Here is a 22,540-nt window from a genome sequence, read left to right on the forward strand (position 1 = left end):
GAAGAATGGTTAACAAACTGACACTGCTCAGTGGGACTGGGGTGTTTGAGGTGTAGAATGGGGGCAACTTCTTTCCTTTTCACATTTCTGTAGTATTGCATTCATTTTTAGAGTATGTATTTATAATAAAAACTAAAATAATATATGAAATGCCAAAAGAAGATTTAAGTTAAAAATCATCAGAAAAGTGTGCTCTCCCTTAAGCTCCATAAAGGATAAAGAATAATTAAAAGTTGTATGATTCCAAAGAGGATCACGGCAGTCAGCAGTTGTTAAAAGCAAATATATATAAAAATATAGGTGACTTTTATTAACTTATAAAAATCCTGAATATGGTAATCAGTATAAATAGTAAAATAATCACATTCAAATTTGTAGACTCACTTATTATGTAACAATTCCAAACTGGTGGCAAAACAAAACATACTTGAACCACTTAGCTGATTTCAGCAAAAAGTGACTATCCACTGTTAAAATTTTACTGATTTGTTACAAAACACTTCACAACAAGCATGTTATTTTCATAATTATAGGAATTATTTTTGTAAATTTTTTTATTTGGCTGGGCCAGGTCTAAATGCAGCATGTGGGGGTCTAGGTTTCCTGACCAGGGATTGACCCAGCGCCCCTGCATTTGGGAGTGCAGTCTTAGCCACTGGACCACCAGAGAAGTCCCTATAGGAATTAAATTCTACTTATAAATCATAAAATTTTACTTATCAAAACACTTTCTGCACAGCAAAAAGCACAGGTGACAATATAAAAAATAAGATAAAAATGGATAAACTGGATTTCACCAATATTTAAAACTTTGGCGCTTCAACGGATATCATCAAGAAAGTGAAAAGACAACCCACAGAATGAGAGAAATATTTGCAAATCATGTCTGATAAGGGACTTGTATCTTCATACCTATCCTAAGATGGCTAAGAAACAAGTCAAGATAACAAGTGTTGGTGAGGATATGGAGAAAATGGAACCCTTGTACAATCCTAGTACCAGAGTAAATTATTGTAGTCATTTGGGTAAGTTTCACAATTTCTTAAAATGGTAAACATAGTCATATGACTGTGTAATTCTCATGACTTAGTAATTCCACTTCTAGGTCTATATTCAAGAGGAGTAAAAACCAACATTCACTTAAAAATTTGTACACAAATGTTCATAGTAGCTTTATTTACTATCTGTAAAGGTAAAAACAATCCAAATGTCCATCAACTGATGAATGGATAAACTAAATGTGACATATTCATATAATGGAATATTATTCAACAATAAAAAGGACACACACAACATGATTCAACCTTGCAAACATTATGATCAATAAAAGAAGCCAGTAACAAAGGACTATGTACTATATAATTCACTTTCTATGAAATGTCCAGGACAGGCAAACCCACAGAGACAGTTTCCAGGAAACTAGGGGGTGGAGGGAGGTGGGAAGTGATTGCTGCTGGTGTGGGGCTTCTCTTTGAGATGAAACGTTGTGGAATTAGATAACTGTAATGATCATACAACTCTGTGAATAAGTTAAAAAACCACTGACTTGTACACTTTAAAAAGTTAAATTGTATGGTATATAAATTATCTCAATAAAGCTGTTATAGAAAAAAATGCTTACTTCCTGATCTTGAATGAGATTCTTTGTACTGATGAAGTATCCAAATTTTCAAACTATTTAGATTGAAACTTACCTCAAACCTTATTTCCCATCTCTCTTCCTCATACTTTTTATTGTAATCTGTTGGATTCTGAAATAATACAGTATTATCAATGAAAACTTAACCTATATAATATTGTTTTAAGACACTTTCATATTTCATCCCACAAAAACTGTCTGCATGTTCTTGTTGGCATTCATTTTAGCTTAACTATGGAAAATTTAGTGTTCTGAGTAATTTAATACTGCAACAAGAAGAATCCTCAAATTATGCTAGAAGGATGTAGACAACTGTAATTAGTTTATAAGAATGGGAGCACTTACCTTTCATTTTAAATGTCCTCAGTGAAGAGTACAGACATCTTGGAAAGACTAAATAATCTTTACAAAACCCGTTTAACAGATGAAACACTTTTACACAAACACACAGGGGCATACACCATACACTTCTCTGCTCAACAGAAATAGCTGGCTGTGAGGATTATGTGCACAAAGTTATGTAATAGTTTTCCATTTGAGAGAAAAAAGTAATTTCCTTCACTGCACTGAACACCCACTGTCTGGTTGTGTACTACAGATAAAATGAATATTCAAAAACCTAATAAGTGAATTGTAAGTCTAATAATATCTTGCTATATAAAATGTTCATGCTGTTATTTATGGTGTATACCCTATTTTGATAAAATACTTGTGGCTGCCTGCAATATGAAACCATATCTATAACAGGCTAATTTTTTTTTAAAGATATTAAACACAGAGGCACCAGGCAACTGGAATGGGCTGTTTACTGAAGCTAAGCTTAAAATCTGGCTCTGAGTTCCTACAAGCAGGCAAAACAAGGAAAATGTTATAATATCAAATATGAGGAAAAAACATTTTATCTTGGGAGCCAATTTCTGGCAGCGAATTTCATTGTGATTTTATCATTCACATCAGCATTCAAACAATGCCGGAGAACATGAGCTTCTTATTAGGTTTGAAGATACAGAAACATTAAGTGAATTTTCGTGCAACTGAAAGGACATTTATAAAGCTTTCTCAATAAAGAATTACAAATCCTCTAGGCTCTCTTAACAAATCAGACATGTAGGACTATATGGAAGACTTGAGGCATGAGACAAAATATGACAATTTTTAACCATATTTTCCTTTATAGTATAGATTTTTATAGAAACATACTTTACTTACTTCCTTCAATATTTCCTCAGATTGTTCAAAAGTACAATATTTATGGTGTGCCAAAAAATAAGAAAGTGACATTCCATCAAAATAGAGATGAATAGATAATTTCTTCCATGGATTTTCTGGTAGTTCCTATTTAAGTTCAATAAAGGAGATCATTACTATAAAAATAGTCTGAAGATTAAAACTTTATATTCAGCAAAAATGGAATTGGACTTCTGACAATCACAGTATTACTTGTTTGACTAGTGACTCATTTTGTAAAATTTCCTTCCTGGTATTTTGGCAGATAATGAAGCAATAATTCTACTACTTTGGTTGTTATAAAATACATTTACATGCCTGTAAGGTAGAGAGTTTTCTAGTTATCAGAAAATAATATATTATACATCATCTTTAGATAATACTAATAATTTATAGTAAGTAGAAGGAGAAAGAAAAAGTATGCTCAGGGGTAAAGCAATGAAATTCAGTTAAAAATCCCCAAATGGCAGGAATCAGAATAAATTAACAAGTCCAGGAGTCATACAATGGTTTTAAAACTCGTGGGTCCATTTACAGATATCAGCTTGATACCAACTTGGTCCAAACTCAGGTCTCTGCTGAGTTAGTGTACTGCCTCTCAGCAGATCTCCTGCTTATACCTCTCTCTCCTGTCCAGTTTCCACCATTCAGAATGAAAACAGCACAACATGAGGTCGGATCACATCCATTGCAGCTCTCTCAGCTCTCCCACTCCAGCTCCTTCCCAGTCTGCTCCCACTCCCTGAATGCCCCAAGTATCTTTGGTCTAAGGCTCTCTGCACTGTTCTGCTATCTGCACCGCCTCTCTTCTCATCATTTAAAAGTTTTAATCAAGTATTATCTTTTTAGGGATGTCTTCCCTGGTGGCTCAGAGGTTAAAGCGTCTGCCTCCAATGCGGGAGACCTGGGTTCGATCCCTGGGTCGGGAAGATCCCCTGGAGAAGGAAATGGCAAACCACTCCAGTATTCTTGCCTGGAGAATCCCATGGACGAAGGAGCCTGGTAGGCTAGAGTCCACGGGGTCGCAAAGAGTCGGACACGACTGAGCGACTTCCCTTCCCTGACCACTGTATTAAAATGTCATCCCTCCCCTGCCCACCCCTCCGTGTGTGTGTGTGTGTATGTATTTTTTTGTTTTGTTTCCCATCACTAAAATGGAAGCTCAACGAAGGCTGGAGTTTCTAACTCTGACTGCTGCTGCATCTGCAGGCCAAAGACAGTGTCCAGCAGGTAAGAAGCACCCAGTCAGTGCCATCAGTCATCAGGCAGAGTGGCACTTCTGGGGGAGGTCAGCTATGGTGGCAGGAATGCGGGCAGCACCGGTGTGGTTTCTGAGAAATCGAGGGCCTTTGGTATACTCCATGCTGTTCTCCAAGGCTAAGCCAAGCAGCAAAGGAAGCCACCTGCATAAACTCAACAGTGCCATCTCCAAAGGACCTCCGTGACAGTCCACAGAAGCTGTGGACAACCCTACAGGTTTCTCCACCATCTTATTTGTGTGTGTGGCTCTTTTAAGATCTTTGTCAGCCTATCATCACACCTTTCATAGAGAAATACTTCCTTACGGTTTTTTATCTTCCTACTGGAATCCTCAAACAAGATCCTGGTTAATCTTCCCTTTACCTCACTGCTCAGGAACCTCCAACGGGCCTCCTGACTGATGTCTGCTTCTCGTACACTCTATTCCCACCACTGTTCCTCACAAAACTTCCACTGTTCTAGCAAACACATCTCCTCAAGACATGTCCATTTCTGTTCCTGTGCCTACCTGAGCACTGCACTTCCTTGGTCAGGAGAACTTCACTGACTTTCTCATTCCTACATTCCTATTACACTTAACTGTTTTTACCAGTCACCAGTTCCCAGCAAGTTCTTTGTGGTGTCAAGTCTTCAGGTTTTTGTCTTGTGTCTCACTGTTTCACTAAGTAGACAAGGCCTTTGAGGACGAGAATTACCTGCACCTAACATAGTGCTACACACACAGCACCATCCTGAAAACTACCATGTGTGTTTTTATAAACAGCTCTATTTCCTCCCATGTCAAAATAAGTTGTTAATAAGGGGTCTTCCAAAGTACTGACTTTCTTGCTTCTGGGAAGTTCTCAGGAACTTTCTCAAAATTAGCTTTATTTAAAACGAGCCTAGGAACCAAAGTGGTAACCTCTTTTATATTAATTAGTAGTTTACAATCACATAGGAACATAGTTCTTCATTAAAAAAAACTCACAAATTATGTTACCTGTAACACTTTATGATAGATAAACTAAATCAATGATATATACTTTAAATACAAATTACCATAATGTGAATTTCCACCTCTCTCTTTGAAAGCAGCTCCTGAAGGAGTTCTACTGCATCTGGTTGCCAGACATTCCCAACCTATTTGGAGTTAATAAACTCAGGTTCTTTCAAAAGGTAAGAGCAGAAAGTAAATAAAGATACATAAAAGTAGCCATAAACAGATAACACTAGAGGAGCACAAAATATACAGGCAGCTTGCAGAGAGAATCATGGGTATATAACAAAAAAAATCTTAAGAAACTAATAATTTGGAAGCAACCTAGATGTCGACCGGCAGACAAATGGATAAGAAAGCTATGGTACATATATATATATATATATACACACACAATGGAATATTACTCAGCCATTAAAAAGAATGCATTTGAGTCAGTTCTAATGAGGTAGATGAAACTGGAGCCTATTATACAGAGTGAAGTAAGTCAGAAAGAAAAACACCAATACAGTATACTAACCTATATATATGGAATTTAGAAAGATGGTAATGATGACCCTATATGCAAGATAGCAAAAGAGACACAGATATAAAGAACAGTCTTTTGGACTCTGTGGGAGAAGGCGGGGGTGGGATGATTTGAAAGGGTAGTATTGAAATGTGTATATTATCATATGTGAAGCAGATTGCTGGTCCAGGTTCGATGCATGAGACAGGGTGCTCAGGGCTGGTACACTGGGATGACTCTGGGGGATGGGATGGGGAGGGAAGTGGGAGAGGGGTTCTGGATGGGGAACACGTGCACCCGTGGCTGATTCATGTCAACGTTTGGCAAAAACCAGTAAAATATTGTAATTAGTCTCCAATTAAAATAAATTAATTAAAAAAAGAAACTAATAATTTGTATCAGCCTCTTCAAATATTATTCTCTTAAAGCATTTTATGATTTAAAAATATAAACCTACACCCCCCAAAAAAGCATCATGTTTAGATTCTTTACTTCGGAGCCAGCAGGGAAGCAACTGTTACGTTTTATATTGAGGTTCACATAGCCAGAACTGGGGCTTCCTGCCAAAAGCCCATGAGAAGCCCCAGCTTAGTGCCAGTGCCCTGTGAGTGAACATCTGGAAGCAGATCCTTATCTGTCAGTTCTTTGGATCTGCATTTCTGGTGCACATCTTTGCTGCTGTGTCACCAGAGACTCTAAGCCAAAACCACTCAGCTAAGCTGCTCCCAATGCCTGAACTATAGAAACTGTATGAAATTTTTAAAAAGCTTATTGTTGATTCAGATCACTAAATTTTAAGCTTAATTTGTTATACAGCAAGAGATAATATGCCATTCCTTTCTCTGCTCCAGCTTCCAATTTCTTGAAACAATAACTAAAAATTAATAATCCCAAACAAAATTCTCATCTATGAAGAAATTGTATCTCTTAAATTTATTCAATGTTTTTATACCCTTTGTAGTTTTCTTCATAAAGGCCCTTTAGTTGTCTTAGTAGCTTATTTCTAAACATTTTATTATTTACTGAAAGGGATTTCATTTTACATTCCAATTTTTAAAAATTATTATTAATAAAAAGGCAGTACTTAAAGTTAACCACCCTACAAATCACTATTTACTCACAGGTATGGTGTCATAGAGCTGACAAGGAATACAAAATTGGGGTGTATCAGGATACAGTAAAATAGGATAAAGATGACACTGTGGAATCTTCTCACTGAATCCATGATCTAAATATTGTACCTAACATAGAAAAAATAAAACTTGTAATTAAAATTTACTACTAAAAATTAGGGGACAGAAGGGACTCCTTCTGTTATTTCCTTATTAAAAAGAAAATATTCCAGAAAGAGAGATACATCTGGATTTTAAAAATCTCCAGACAAAAACGTAACATCATTATTTCCTCAGCCCAGAGTTTTATCAAACCTCATTGTCAAAAGGTTTTCTTACACATGAACATTTTTTCTTGAGAATAACCAATTTTTTCAAGGATGTTTAAATCTTTTCTTTTGTTTTTCCAAGTATTTTAGAAGTCCTGATTTCCATTTAATGAAAGAATATTTCTCAAATTCTCAGTTTTCCTCAGACAGCTTCACAGTTTGAGAAACTGCATGTATTGTTTCCTTCTTGGAGAATCACATGCGTAACAAAGGTTCTGAGAAGTTCTATGAGAAAGAAACTTGTTTTTAAATCATCCAGGGATCCTCAAACTTTTTTGTAAAGTAACTTTCTAAAGACTTCATTTTTAAAAGAATTTTGGGTTCACAGCAAAATTTAGAGAAAAGGTACAGAGATTTCCCACACAGCCCCTCACCTCCCATCCCACCTCTCACACTGCAATATCCTGAACAACAATGGTAATTTGTTATAACCATGAACCTATATGGATACATCATAATCAAGGCCCCTGAGGTTACATTGGGTTCATTTAGTGGTATACACCTTATGGGACTGACACTGTGAAAACAGGGTGTTTCATTGTCCTAAAAAATCCTCTGCTCCACCTATTCAGTCCTTGTTGCTGTTCAGTTGCTAAGCCGAGTCCAACTGTCTGTGACCCCATGAACTTCAGCACGCCAGGATTCCCTGTCCTTAACTATCTCCCCGAGTTTGCTCAAACTCATGTCCATTGAGTCAGTGACACCCTCCAACCATCTCATCCTCTGTTGCCACCTACTCCTCTTGCCCTCAGTTGTTCCCAGCATCAGTCTTTTCCAATGAATCAGCTTGTTGCATCAGTGGCCAAAGTACTGGAGCTTCAGCTTCAGCATCAGTCTCTTCCAATGAATATTCAGGACTGATTTCCTTTAAGATTGACTGGTTTGATCTCCTTGCTTTCCAAGGGATTCTCAAGAGTCTTCTCCAGCACCACAGTTTGAAAGCATCAATTCTTCAGCACTCAGCATTCTTTATGATCCAACTCTCACATCTGTACATGACTACTGGAAAAACCACAGCTTTGACTATACAGACCTTTATCAGCAAAGTGATGCCGCTGCTTTTTAATAGGCTGTCTAGGTTTGTTATTGGAGAAGGCAATGGCACCCCACTCCAGTACTCTTGCCTGGAAAATCCCATGGACGGAGGAGCCTCGTAGGCTGCAGTTCATGGGGTTGCTAAGACTCGGACACGACTGAGCGACTTCACTTTCACTTTCACTTTTCACTTTCATGCATTGGAGAAGGAAATGGCAACCCACTCCAGTGTTCTTGCCTGGAGAATCCCAGGGACGGCGGAGCCTGGTGGGCTGCCGTCTATGGGGTCGCACAGAGTTGGACACGACTGAAGCGACTTAGCAGCAGCAGCAGCAGGTTTGTTACAGCTTTTCTTCCAAGAAGCAAGCGTCTTTCAATTTCATGACTGCACTCACCATCTGCAGTGATTTTGGAGCCCAAGAAAATGAAATTTGTCACTGTTTCCACTTTTTCCTCATCTATTTGCTATGAAGTGATGGGACCAGATGCCATGATCTTAGTTTTTTGAATGTTGAGTTTTAAGCCAGCTTTTTCACTCTACTCTTTTACTCTCAATCAAAAGGCTCTTTAGCAATGTTATCATCTGCATATCTGAAGCTATAGATATTTCTTCCAGCAATCTTGATTCCAGCTTGTGATTCATCCAGTCTGGCATTTTGCATGATGTATTCTACATGTAAGTAAAGTTAAAAAGGTGACAATATACAGCCTTGTTGCACTCCTTTCCCAGTTTTGAACCAATCTGTTGTTCCATGTCTGGTTCTAACTGTTGCTTCTTGAGCCACATAGAGGTTTCTCAGGAGACAGGTAAGGTGCTCTGGTATTCTCACCTGTTTAAGAATTTTGCAGTTTGTTGCTATCCACACAGTCAAATCGGCTTCCCTGGTGGCCCAGCTTGTAAAGAATCTGCCTGCAGTGCGGGAGACCTGGGTTCCATCCCTGGGTTGGGAAGATCCCCTGGAGAAGAGAATGGCTACCCACTCTAGTATTCTGGCCTGGAGAATTCCATGGACTGTATAGTCCATGGGGTCACAGAGAGTTGGACACGACTGAGGGACTTTCACACAATCAAAGGCTTTAGCATAGTCAGTGAAGCAGAAGTAGATGTTTTTCTGGAATTCCCTTACTTTCTCCATGATCCAACCAATGTTGGCAATTTGATCTCTGGTTTCTCTGCCTTTTCTAAACCCAGCTTGCACATCTGAAAGTTCTCAGTTCACATACTGCTGAAGGCTAGCTTGAAGGATTTTCAGCATAACTTTGCTAGCATGTGAAATAAGCGTACTAGTACAGTAGTCTGAACATTCTATGGTATTGCCCTTCTTTGGGAATGGAATGAACACTGACCTTTTCCAGTCCTGTGGCCACTGCTGAGTTTTCCAAATTTGCTGACATATTGAGTGCAGCACTTTAGCAGCAGCATCTTTTAGGATTTGAAATAGCTCAGCTGGAATTCCATCATTTCCATTAGTTTTGCTTATAGTAATGCTTCCTAAGGCCTTGGCTTCACACTTTAGGATGTCTGGCTCTGGGTGAGTGACCACACCATCACAGTTACCCAGGTCATTAAGACCATTTTTATACAGTTCTTCTGTGTATTCCTGCCACCTCTTCTTAATCTCTTATGCTTCTGTTAGGTCCTTACTCTTTCTGTTCTTTATTGTGTCCATCCTTGCATGGTATCTTTAATTTTCTTAAAGCAATTTCTAGTCTTTCTCATGCTATTGTTTTCCTCTATTTCTTCACATTGTTCATTTAAGAAGGCTTTCTTATCTCTCCTTGCTGATCTTTGGAACTCTGCATTCAGTTGGGTATATCTTTCCTTTTCTCCTTTGCCTTTCACTCCTGTTAGCTATTTGTAAGACCTCCTCAGACAACCATTTTGGCTTCTTGCATTTTTTTCTCTTTGGGATGGTTTTGGTCACTGCCTCCTGTACAATGTTAGAAACCTCCATTCATAGTTCTTCAGGCACTCTGTCTACCAGATCTAATCCCTTGAATCTATTCATCACCACCACTGTGTAATCATAAGGGATTTGATTTAGGTCATACCTGAATGGCCTAGTGGTTTTCCCTCCTTTCTTGAATTTAAGCCTGAATTTTGCAATAAGGAGTTCATGATCTGAGCCAGTCAACTCCAGGTCCTGTTTTTGCTGACTGTATAGAGCTTCTCCATCTTTGGCTGCAAAGAATACAATCAATCTGATTTCAGTACTGACCATCTGGTGATGTCCATGTGTAGAGTCATCTCCTGTATTGTTGGAAAAGGGTGTTCGCTATGACCAGCGTGCTCTGACAAAACACGCTAAGAGTTTGACAAAGCTCTTGGCCTTTACCCTGCTTTATTGTACTCCAAAGCCAACTTGCTTATTACTTCAGGTATCTCTCTACTTCCTCCTTTTGCATTCCAATCCCCTATGATGGAAAGGACATATTTTTTTGGTGTTAGTTCTAGAAGGTCTTGTAGCTCTTCATACAAGTTCAACTTTAGCTTCTTTGGCATCAGTGGTTGGGGCGTAGACTTGGATTACTGTGATTTTGAATGGTTTGCCTTAGAAATAAAATCGAGATCATTCTGTCACTTTTGAGACTGCACCCAAGTACTGCATTTCAGATTCTTTTGTTGAATATAAGGCTATCCCATTTCTTCCAAGGGATTCTTGCCCACAGTCGTAGATATAATGGTCACCTGAATTACATTTGTTCATTCCCATCCATTTTAGTTCACAAATTCCTAAGATGCCGGTCTTCACTCTTGCCATTTCCTGCTTGACCAGGAACCTTGACTCATGAACCTAATATTCCAGGTTCCTGTGCAATATTGTTCTTTACAGCACTGGACTTTCACCACCAGACACATTCACAACTGAGTGTCGTAATCTTGCAGGGTACATAATTCTAAGCTGATTTTTTTTCTCCCTCTCAAGATTTTAAATGTTTTAAATTTTTAAATGTTTCAATCCACTGTCACGTCATAGTTTCTGAGGAGAAGCTGGACGTAATTCTTATTTTTGTTCTTCTATAGGTGAAGTTATTTTTTCCTCTGGTTTCCTTCAGGGTTTTTCTCTAATTTTGACTTTCTGTCATTTGTAGTGACAGACCATTTGTTGTGCATTTATTCTGCTTGGTGTTCTCTGAGCTCCAGGATCTGTGGTTTGGTGTCTAGACATGCATTTGGGGAAATTCTCAGTCATAAGTTTTCAAGTATTTTTTTCTCTCTTCACTTTCTGGTATTTCCATTAATATGCATGTTACATGCTTGCAATTGTCCCACAGTTCTTAGGTATTTGGTTTTTTTCTTCAGGTTTTGTTCTCTCTACTTTTTAAAGGTAGTATTTCTAGCTCTCTACTTACTCTGCCTATCTGTTCTTGCATGTTGTCTACTTACTCCTCAGCATCTTAAACATGCCTGTTTTTTTTAAGTTCCTGTTCTGATAATTCTAACATCCCTGTCATGTCTGGTTCCGATACTCGCCTTGTCTCTCCAAATTGTATTATTCTGCCTTTTAGTATGCTTAATATTTTAAATTTAGACATGACCTATAACATTAATTTCAGGTATACAATGTAATGATTTGACATTTGCATATGTTGAAAACGATAATAACAGTAAGTCTAGTTAACATCCATCACCACACAGTTACATTTTTATTCTTGTGATGAGAACTTTTAAGATATACTCTTTTAGCAGCTCTCACATGTACATGATTATTAGTTACAGCCCCCATGCTATATATTACACCTCCATGAATTACTTATTTTATAGTTAGAAGTTTGTACTTTTTAACCCCCTTCACTCATTTTGCCTATCCTGCCACTGACAACCACCAATCTATTTTCCATATTCATGAGCTCAACTTTTGTCATCTTTTAGACTCCACATAAAAGTGAGATCCTTAAGTACTTGTCTTTCTCTGTCTTATTTCACTTAGCATAATGCCTTTAAGGTCCATCCATTTTGCCACAAATCACAAAATGTCCTTTTTTATAACTGACTAACATTCCATTCTATATATACACATCAATCTCTTCATCTATTCATCCATCAATGGACACTTGGTTGCTTCCATATCCTGGCTATCATAAGTAATGCTGTAATAAACACAGGAGAGCATACTATCTTTTCATGTTAATATTCCTGTTTTCTTTGGATAGAGCTGGATCATATAGTAGTTTCAGGGGCTTCTCAGGAGGCTCAGTGGTCAAGAATCTACTGCAGTGCAGGAAACCCAGGTTCAATCCTTGGGTTGGGAAGATCCCCTGGAGAAGGAAATGGCAACTCACTCCAGTATTCCTACCTGGAAAAATCCCATGGACAGAAGAACCTGGTGGGCTACTGCTACTGATCATGGGGTCGCAAAAGAGTTGGCCACAACTTAGTGACTAAACAACAACATAGTAGATCTTTTCTTAATTTTTAGAGGGTCTTCCATACTGTTTTCCACAGTGGCTGTTATCAATTTACAGTCCCATAAACTGCATATGAGGGTTCTCTATTCTGCATATCCTCATCAGCACTTGTTACTGGTGGTCTTTTTGATAACAGCCATATCTAACAGGTATGAAGTGATATCTCATTGTGGTTTTGATTTGCATTTCCCTGATGATTAGTGATGCTGAGTATCTTTGCCTTGAGCCTACTGGCCCTCTGCATTTCCTCTTTGGAAAAATGTCTATTCAGTTCTTTTGCCCATTTTAAAATCAGGTTGTTTTCATTTTTATTGGGATATAGTAGATTTACAATGTTGTAATATTTTCAGGGTTTTTTTTGATGTTAAGTCCTATGAGTTGCTTATATACACTAGCTATTAATTCCTTATCAGTCAGATCATTTGCAAGTATTTTCTCCTATTCAGTACATTGTCTTTTTCTTTTGTCAATGGTTCCTTCACTGTGCAAAAGTTTTTAAGTTTCATTAGGTTCCATTTGTTTATTTTTGCTTTTAGTGCCTTTTAGGTGACAGATCCAAAAAAATATTGCTGCAATTTACACCATAGTGTTTGGCCTAGGTTTTCCCCTAGGAGTTCCATAGTATCTAGTCTTACTCTTAGGTCTATAAACCACGTTGAGTTTATTTTTGTACATGGTGTTAGGGAATGTTCTAATTGCATTCTTCTACAGTTCTGTTTTCCCAGCACCATTTATTAAGAGACTGTCTTCTCCATTGTATATTTTTGCCTCCTTTGTCATGGATTGACCATTAAGTGGCTTTATTTCTGGGCTTGAGTTTTATGAGTTCTTTATATATTTTGGATATCAACCCTTTGTCAGATATATGATTTAGAAATATTTTCTTCTATACAGTAGGTTGCCTTTTCATTTTGTTGATGGTTTCCTTTGCTGTGCAGAAGCTTTTTAGTCTGATGCCCACCTTGCTAATTTTTGTTTTTGTTGCCTTTGCTTTTGATGTCACATCCAAAAAATTATCACCAAGACCTTAAGGAACTTATCGCCTATGTCTTCTTCTAGGAGTTTTATTGGCTTCAGGTCTTATGTTCAAGTCTTTATAATCTATTTTGAGTTAATTTTTGTGTATTGTTTAAGATAATGGTCTAATTTAATTCTTTTGCATGTGGCTGTTCAGTGTCCCCAATACCATTTATTGAAAAGACTGTCCTATCCCCAATGTATATTCTTGGCTTTATCATAAATTAATACATTAATTGTCCATATGTGTAGTTTAATTTTTAGGCTGTCTATTCTATTCCACTGACCTATACATCTGTTTTTACGCCAAAAACATGCTGTTCAGTATATTTTCCTGATAGCTGGACATGTTCTGTGTAAAAGGCCTTCAGTAACATTGCAGGAAGGTGTGGGAGAAGGGGAACTGTTCTACAGTCTTACGATTAGGTCTTAAGTCTTTCATTGAGCATATGACATCAAACTATGAACTTCACAAGTGTTTCTCCGTCTTTTGTTCTCCCCTCCTTAAGTAGGAGATGATGGACACAGTGGGCTGGAGTTGGGTCTTCCTGTGTGGACGTCTAGAGTTAACTAGAACTGGGTAATTTCCTTTCCCCCATGTCCACTTGGCTCTGATAATAGGCCCTGATGAACTACTTTCTCCTGAGTGCAGGCCTTATTAAGGAGAACAGAATGCTCTGGCATATTTCAAAGTGTACTCCATCTCTTATGGCTCCAAGAGGTTTTTCAGTTTGTTCAGCTTTTTAGTTGTTGATAGGATGGTGTGGCAACTTCAAAACTCCTTAAATGTGGAACCAGAGATGAGAAGTCCTCAACAACCCATTTTTTAAATACTTTCATTTTCACACTTCAATTTCTAAATTGTTTCAAGAATAAGGGATGTCAATAAGTTATTTCTGTTATCCCAACATAATGAAATTAATGTATCACTGTTTAACTGGGCTCAAGAAAGCCCAAGGTAATTAGCATTAAAAAAAAACTGAAATAGTAACTGATCTCCCCTTCTTCCTGGATGAGTGAGCAGATGATGAAATACTAACATCAACATCCTTGAACATATCCAAGTGGGCAGTGTTTGGCTATTGCTTCTGTTTAAAATGATGCTGTGTTTTGGTTGCGGCCCAAAGCTTTGAAGTGCTACTTGGCATCTCCTTTCTTCCATGAAGCTCTTAACCATTCAGATATGATGGAGTTGGTCAAATACTACTTAAGTTGAGTCCTGCCTGCCTCTCCTCAGTCATCTTCGTATGAATCCAATGGTTGTGTTTTATTTTTTTAATCGGTTTTTAGCTGATGTTCATGAAGAGCAGTGAGTACCTAGAACTATGCCACTAAAGAAAGGAAATCCTATCTAAGAAGCTGTATTTCTGTACCAGAGCTGTGTCATAACCATCATTTGGGCCCTCTGCTGGAAAAGCAGAATCAAAGTCTCAAATAATGCCTTTTTAATTATATCCTCTAGTATCATAGCTGTAGGACAGTACCGTATCATACCTCTGTGAATGTAAAATATCTTGTAGCTGCTTTATGATAGGTAGTAGTGACCATGCTTTATCAGATCTGTTTTTAATGACGTTATTCTAGAATGTTTTCTTTCCAGATGATGACTGAGAAACATAATTTAAAAAAGTGGTGCCGGGTACCACAACAGTAACAGAACTTTGTTGTTTTCTGAGGTTCTGTTTTTTTTCTTTTTTTTTTTTAATGGAGTGTTCTGGATGTCTCTATGATTTTGTTCAGATGATTGCAGCACTTTGAAAAGCTGTTGCTGCTATTGATGCATAACATACTGCTATTGGTCTTTTTATATAAATACATATATATATATATATAAAATTTGAATTTTTAGAAACTTTGGCTGTGCTCTCAACTTTGGAAAAGGTATCCCAGTTGTACTGTGTTGGGTTGGCACTGTACAGAAATTAACAGCCATATTGGTCTAGAAACATTAAATATAATTTTTTCCATTTGTACAGGGGTAACGCACTGTATTAAATATATAAGGTCTTATCTACATGGTTTTGATTACAGAAACTAACAAAGTATTCTCTAAATAAAGAAAAAAACTGAAACAGAATTGAGTAAAAAGTATCTGAATACATTATAGGTAATTAGGGTATGTTATAATGTTTATTTTTTAATGTGGATCACAGGATAACCTTGAAAGATTACAGTGTCAAAATATTTTAAAATAAATTTAAAAAACAGAGATATTAGAAAGTGTGAGAAAAATACAGTTCACCACTATCTTATTTATTTGATTCCATATATGTAAAATTCATAAATTGTGGTAACAACGAAAGCTGAATTTCAACTTACTTTTATATTAAAGAAAAAGGGTTATCTGAACAATTCAAATGTATGTGAAAATGGACTTATCTGATTATAAACACATGCATCTGTAAGTATCCATGCATCAACACCTAAATACTAACCCAAAATTTGAAACCATTTTAATTCTATTAAAAACATGTAAATTTTGTATTCCAGCACATAAAGCACAAGACAGATCAGAAATTTAGGAATCAGAGGCTTAGATATGAATTCCAGCACCACCACTCACTGACAGGTTGACTTCGGGAACATCACTGAACATAAATTTAAATTTTGTTACTGGTAAAATGGGACTAATAATCTACACCTATGATAGTTGGAAGTAAACAATAAAATATAAACAAACACACACATGTGAAAAAAAGCTTAGAAACCTAAAGTGCTATATACTATCAGGTATCATCATCAAATAGATAATCTTCTGTGCAAGTATTAACAAAAGACTTTTCTTCTTAATTTTTCTGCCCCTCCTAAAACCAAAATCTTTACAGGCCAAATGTCTCTTGATTTCATTGCTATAGTTGGTAAGTACAATGTAAGTGGAGGCATTTTCATCTGTATTTTTATCTACACTTTTTTTCCAAGTACAGTTGACTCTTGGACAACACAGGTTTGGAACAACACAACTATGAAGGTCCATTTACATATGGATTTTTTTCAATAAAAACCTACTACAGTGCTATCAATACACGATCAACAGCTGGTTGAATCTGCAACACAGAATTGTGGATATGGGAGAATGGAATAAATTATACTCAAATTGACTACACAAAATGTTGGCGTCCCCAGCCTCAATGTTTTTAAGGGTCACCTGTATGCAGCTCCTTTTGAAGATTCTGGATGAAACTCAAGTACTATTCTTAGTACTCTGGAAAGGTAAATTAGCTTAATGTGAAAGGGTAAATTAGGAGTCCCATAAACAAATTTGCTAAGGAGATGTAGAAAATACTGGAAAACAAGTTGTTTTACTTAATACCATGAACACAAATAAGGCTGACAATTATAAATAAGTGGCACCACTAAAATATCAGTGGCAAAATTCTTATCAGGAAATTTTATTATTCAGGTTAATAAATATACTTGAAAATAAAAAGAGAAATTCTTATTACAAATAAATATGTAATGTATTTAACTGATTCACCTACACGAATGAACTCAATAAAAGATGTTTTAATCACAATTTCATGTCTTTCCACTTGAAAGACCATTTAATGTTATTGCATTTAGCCTTCAAATAGTCACAAAAGAATGTCAGACTCACCCTGATAGTGCTGCCGATGACTTCCATTACCTTGCCTCGATACCACAGAGTATCTGATCCCCTTACTGCACAAGCTTCTCCCTTTTTCCAGAAATAAGGTTCCAAAAGACCAAGGCATTTTAAATTACTTTGAATTTCATCCATCATTTTTATTAGTTCAAATTCTGAAGAAATTATTAAAAATAGAAAGCATTTAGAAAAAATTCCCTACCATTCTCAAATGAAGTCATCATCAAACTTCAGTTACTTTACCACATGTGTGTGTGTTAGTCCCTCAGCTGTGTCTGACTCTTTATGATCCCATGGACTATACCCTGCCAGGCTCCCCCATCCATGGGATTCTCCAGGCCAGAATACTGGAGTGGGTTGCCAAGTTCCTTCTCCAGGGGATCTTCCTGACCCAGGGATCAAACCTGGGCCTTCCACATTGCAGGCAGATTCTTTACCATCTGAGCCACCAGGGAAGTCCCACTTCACCACTTAGATAACATTAAAAGGAATTAAAATCAGTCCCTGCATAATAGAACTTTAATACAAATCTAATTCAGTCAGTAACTTCTCTATGTTTCAAAACATACTACTAACAACATGTAAATTATTATTCTGATCTCTGGTTATAAATGCAAGCATTATTTTGGAAGTACAAAAATCTGTAAAAGTTCTAAACACATACCAGATAGCCCTAATATAAAAGAACTAGTGCTTTAAGTTAACATCATTTTGACAGCACACCTAAGTGAAACAGAACACAAGTTATATGTTATTTGATGCTTAGACACAGCGTAACACTGCAGGTATAAAATTGAAATTCTATTACTGCTACTTCTGATTAACTGGCTCATTATTTCCACAATAAATATATATCCCCATAACTTATACCAGAAAGGGTAAGCTCTGGTGTCAGTTCCTGTAACAGTTCAACCACTTCAGCTGTGAGTTCTTAAACAGAAGCCTCAGTCTGGGGGAGGGGCTTCCCTGGTGGTTCAGCGGTTAAGACTCTGCCCTTCCAATGTACAGGGCATGGGTTCAATCCTTGGCTGGGGAATTAAGATCCCACATACACTCCAGGGTGGCCAAAAAAAAAAAAAAAACAACAACTCTCAGTCTGTTTTTCTATAAACTAGGTGTAATAGTGCTAACCCACATTATCAGTATCAGGGGATTGGATGGAAGGCATCTGGCAACCAGTTCTACCCATGATTATTTGTACATATCAAGAAAGTTTCTGGGTTAAATACTATTGCTAGAGGTCTAAAACACTACTCACTTCTAGAATTGCCAATTACACAGATTTAGTCTGGTTCTCGGAGAAGGCAATGGCACCCCACTCCAGTACTCTCGCCTGGAAAATCCCATGGACGGAGGAGCCTCGTAGGCTATAGTCCATGGGGTCGCTAAGAGTCGGACACTACTGAGCCACTTTACTTTCACTTTTCCCTTTCATGCACTAGAGAAGGAAATGGCAACCCACTCCAGTATTCTTGCCTGGAGAATCCCAGGGACGGGGGAGCCTGGAGGGCTGCCATCTATGGGGTCGCACAGAGTCAGACACGACTGAAGCGACTTAGCAGTAGCAGTCTGGTTCTCAAATTAAAAAACAATATTCAGGACTTAAACAAATGAGACAAAAAATTTCAACAAATTCATAGCCCCCATACCTCTCTCCATAGGTAGACTTACTATGAAGCTAACAGAGTTTAAGTCCTGTGAAAGCTAGAGTTGCTGCGAGTTATTGAGTGTTCTGGACACAATCAGGTTTGTAGAAAGAAGTGTGAGCACATAAGTCTAAAGAGATTTCAGGGACCACCTAAATCTCAAATGGCCCTGAATCTCCAGTCATTGGTTGTGATTTCTTTTCTCATTCTAAATGAATTCAAATTTTTGTATTCTTTTTTCTTAGAGAGCCTACAAACTTGTTTAAGGGAACCACCTCCAAGCTCATCTTAGGCCCAACGTTTATCCATTGCCAATGTCTCAATAAATGATTTTCATGTGCCGGGCAATGTGAAAAGCACTTTTTGTGCATTATTGCATTTAATCCTCACAATAACTCAGTGAATGAAAATAAGGTTCAGAAAGGTTAAATATCTGCCCAAGGTATTTCAATCCATGCAGATCTTACTAGAGAATTCCCTAGTGGTAAAAGCAACTACTTTTACAGAATAATCCTATATAAAGTGAAAGTTCTTACCTGATAATTTAGGTACCACAAATATAGTTCCATCATCACCAATGCAGCTGACTACTGCCTCAAATACTTTCTGGTTAGGAATAGCTGGTGGTTTATAGCATCCAGTGGTTCTTGGCTCTAGAATTTTCTCCCTAAATTCAGTCACCTTGCGTTCACTGATACCAACAGCAGCTTTCTTGTCAGGGTCAGAGTTAATCTTAATACACTTAATAACCACTGATTCTCCTTGTTCCTGGGGGATTTCCAGAGACTTCTGGGATAATGAATGGCTGTTATCTAATTTATTAATTCTGTAACATGCAAAAAAGAATAATATATCTAACTATGAGCAAATAAAAATATTCTGGGAAAACAATATAAAAAGAATCATTCAAATATACTTGAAATGTAAAGAAAACATTTTGCTCTAGTTTAGGATATCCTAGTCCAATTTGTTACATAAAAATGAACATAGTTTAAGTTGTAATGAGAATTATTTTAAATTATGAATGAGCTTGTTGAGAATAAAGCAAGAGAATCTCACTTAAATGCATTAAATTACCATTTGATACTTACATGCTATTCTCTCTTAAAATCTTTTATTAAGTATATCTCAAGTACCACACCATTAATTAGCTGTTACTGGGGAATACAACAGCTTCAAGTTGATTTTAATTTAGTCCAAAGACAGATCAATACATGTGGCAAGTTAACAACATTCATAAAATAATATAAAGATAATAAGTCTCTTAAAAACACAGTTTTCTCATATTATTCAAACATTAAGTATTAGTGGTAAGATGCTATATTCACTGATAACTGTTTCACTTTCTGTTATTCTCTTCCAATTAAAAAAACCTACAAAAATATCCTAGAAGGAAATACAAACATTGTTCATGTTAGAAAAATTATAGATTTTTGTTTTTTCCATTTTCCTGTACTTTCTTCTAAAAGGAAATGAGCACTGATAAAACAGCTACAAAATTTCTCAACAAACATCCCCAGCTTTGAGATAGTTTTACTGCCGAAAAGTAGAAAAGAACGTTAAATTAGTGGCAGATACTGTCGGTAATATTACCTTGCCCAGCACTTTTCACTTTATCATTTCCTGCAGCAAGGAATTGTGTTAGCCTGCAGTCAGTCAACACAAGACTAGCTGCAGAGCCTGGCTGCTTGCCAAGTCAGCATCTACTACATTGGCCAAATACCTTGGGTTCTGTACTATTTCTGATCTCTCATTGTCTTTCCATTTCATTAAGATTGCGGTCCTGATCCAAGTAGGGTAAGAGATAATAATCTAAGATGGAAAAAAGAGATCTGGCCACAAATGGCAGATGGTTGCTACCTAGAACATGTACTTACAACTCTAATCTACTTCTACCTCTAAAAGGAAAGAGATAAAAAGAGGAAATTACTGCTACAACAGTTAATAGCCTGATCCTTCTCCCCTGGGACCAACGTATTTAAACACCAAACTTAGTACCTGAAAGGATCTTTACATGTGAATATTGTTCAATTACTTTTGTTTTGCTACCCAGTTCTACTCATTTTCTACCTATTTCACCCAAATATATTTGATATAAATTACCAGAATTTCCAACATAAAGTTTAAACATTTCTGTCTAAGCAAATGAGGCCAAAGAGCACAGATTTGGTACCCACTGTGTAATTCTCTTTTCCTTTGGTTTAAAGTGTAAATGCCAGAGCAAAGGGGAAAGCATAAAAGCAAAAATGTCAGTAGGGATTTAAACATTCAGCAATCCTGAGTGAATTTATTTGTAAGTTGGCTCCTCAGGATTAGGTTATATATAAATCATTGTCAAGAACAAACAAGAGACAATTCAGGTTGAGCACACACAGATATAAAGATTTACACAGGCAAAGAAGCAGCCTCCATCACAAAATATTTTTTAAAAACCGTCTATACCTTGTTTCTCTCAAAGCCAAACCCTTTTTAATCAAATATTTAGAAACATCAACACGCTCTCCTTTTTCATCTCTGCAGAAAATTTTCACAGGTAAGGGCCACGTTGTATTGTTTTCCTGCAGTGATTTAAGAGCAGAATAAATATGAGACTCAAAAATGCAACTTCTTATAACCATTACACTTTTCACAGGTATTCCCTCCACATTTCTCCATGCCAGAAAGAAAAATTTCCAACCAAGTAATTTTGATCTCTGAACACATCAGAGACAAAATAGCATGGAAAAGAGTCAACAGAGAAAGACAGTTGTTTTATGAACTCTACAATGAACACTTCACAGTCAAGGTGAAGTTTACCAAAAGGAGAAGAAAAAAGGATGACTGAAAACTTTTTTTCCCCATTCCAGGTTGAAGAGAGGAATACACCCTCAGTTACAAGCTCTCTATTCTCCTAAATTCTTTGTAAGTTATATAACTAAACTATATTTTCGCAGGTATACTTTTTCTCTCCCTGTGAAAAGCCAAAGAAAGAACTACAAAACACATATTCTGCTTTCTGTGGAATTACAAAAGGGGGAAGTACACACAGAAAAAATTAACATACAATTACTTTTAAGAAAATTCTAATCATTAATGCAATGAAATGGATCAAATTGCATTATTGCAATAATGTATCAAATTCAAAAAAGGTTAAGGAGGCAAGAAATACTTCTTAGTGTTCTGAAAAGATTTATCCTATATATGTATCCTTTCTCAAATCCATATTCATACAAACACCTTTTAGACATACAGTTAATATGATTTCATTAGAAGCCTAACTTTCCGATTTGTAAAGAATATAAAAAATTCCCAAACAGGCATTATAACTTGAAGACCAAAGAAAAGGTTGCAAAAAAAATGTCCAAACAGGAAATTCTCTGACGGTCCAGCAGTTAGGACTCTGCACTTTCACTGCCAAGGGGCCCAGGTCTGATCTCTAGTTGGGGAACTAAGATCCCATATGCCATGCAGCCAAAAAAAAAAAAAAAAAAAAAATCCAAACAGCTATTATTTTCTCAACAAAATAAGTGGACCTGTACAAAACACCAATGAAATAACCAATACATATCTACTCTACCTGTTCACTTTGTCACGCACCTGTATGATAATGGTTGCTATGGCTCCAGTGAGGTACAATGAGAGGCAGTCACAGGCTGTCGCTGTCCACTTGTCACTCCCACCTGTTGGTCTAAAATAAAAAAATGACACCTTGTCTTACAACAAATAATATAAGATAAAGAAACATAAAAGAACCATCATATACATATATATTTGAATCAACATATGTAGTGAGAAATC

General features: G+C 36.8%; 1 protein-coding gene and 1 long non-coding RNA gene across 8 annotated transcripts in view; one reads left to right on the plus strand and one right to left on the minus strand.

Moving 5' to 3' along the window:
- RNF17 (ring finger protein 17) overlaps window positions 1–22,540 on the minus strand; it is a 118,082-nt gene that overhangs the window by 8,138 nt on the left and 87,404 nt on the right. For all 7 annotated transcript variants that reach the window (XM_081549200.1, XM_081549199.1, XM_081549195.1 and 4 more), the window contains 8 exons: window positions 22,340–22,430; window positions 21,206–21,321; window positions 19,300–19,589; window positions 17,109–17,272; window positions 6,732–6,851; window positions 5,165–5,245; window positions 2,849–2,974; window positions 1,695–1,751 (listed from right to left, as the gene is read on the minus strand). In XM_081549200.1, coding sequence (XP_081405326.1) covers window positions 1,695–1,751; window positions 2,849–2,974; window positions 5,165–5,245; window positions 6,732–6,851; window positions 17,109–17,272; window positions 19,300–19,589; window positions 21,206–21,321; window positions 22,340–22,430 — 1,045 coding nt within the window. The remainder of the gene's footprint in view (window positions 1–1,694; window positions 1,752–2,848; window positions 2,975–5,164; window positions 5,246–6,731; window positions 6,852–17,108; window positions 17,273–19,299; window positions 19,590–21,205; window positions 21,322–22,339; window positions 22,431–22,540) is intronic.
- Window positions 11,371–15,037, plus strand: LOC145529230 (uncharacterized). The gene is made up of 2 exons (XR_014071054.1): window positions 11,371–13,899; window positions 13,960–15,037. It is a non-coding gene; the product is annotated as an uncharacterized LOC145529230 (long non-coding RNA).

Source organism: Giraffa tippelskirchi, chromosome 12, assembly GCF_054371585.1.
Source record: "Giraffa tippelskirchi isolate mGirTip1 chromosome 12, T2T-mGirTip1v1.2.pri, whole genome shotgun sequence".
Classification (NCBI taxonomy): Eukaryota; Metazoa; Chordata; class Mammalia; order Artiodactyla; family Giraffidae; genus Giraffa; species Giraffa tippelskirchi.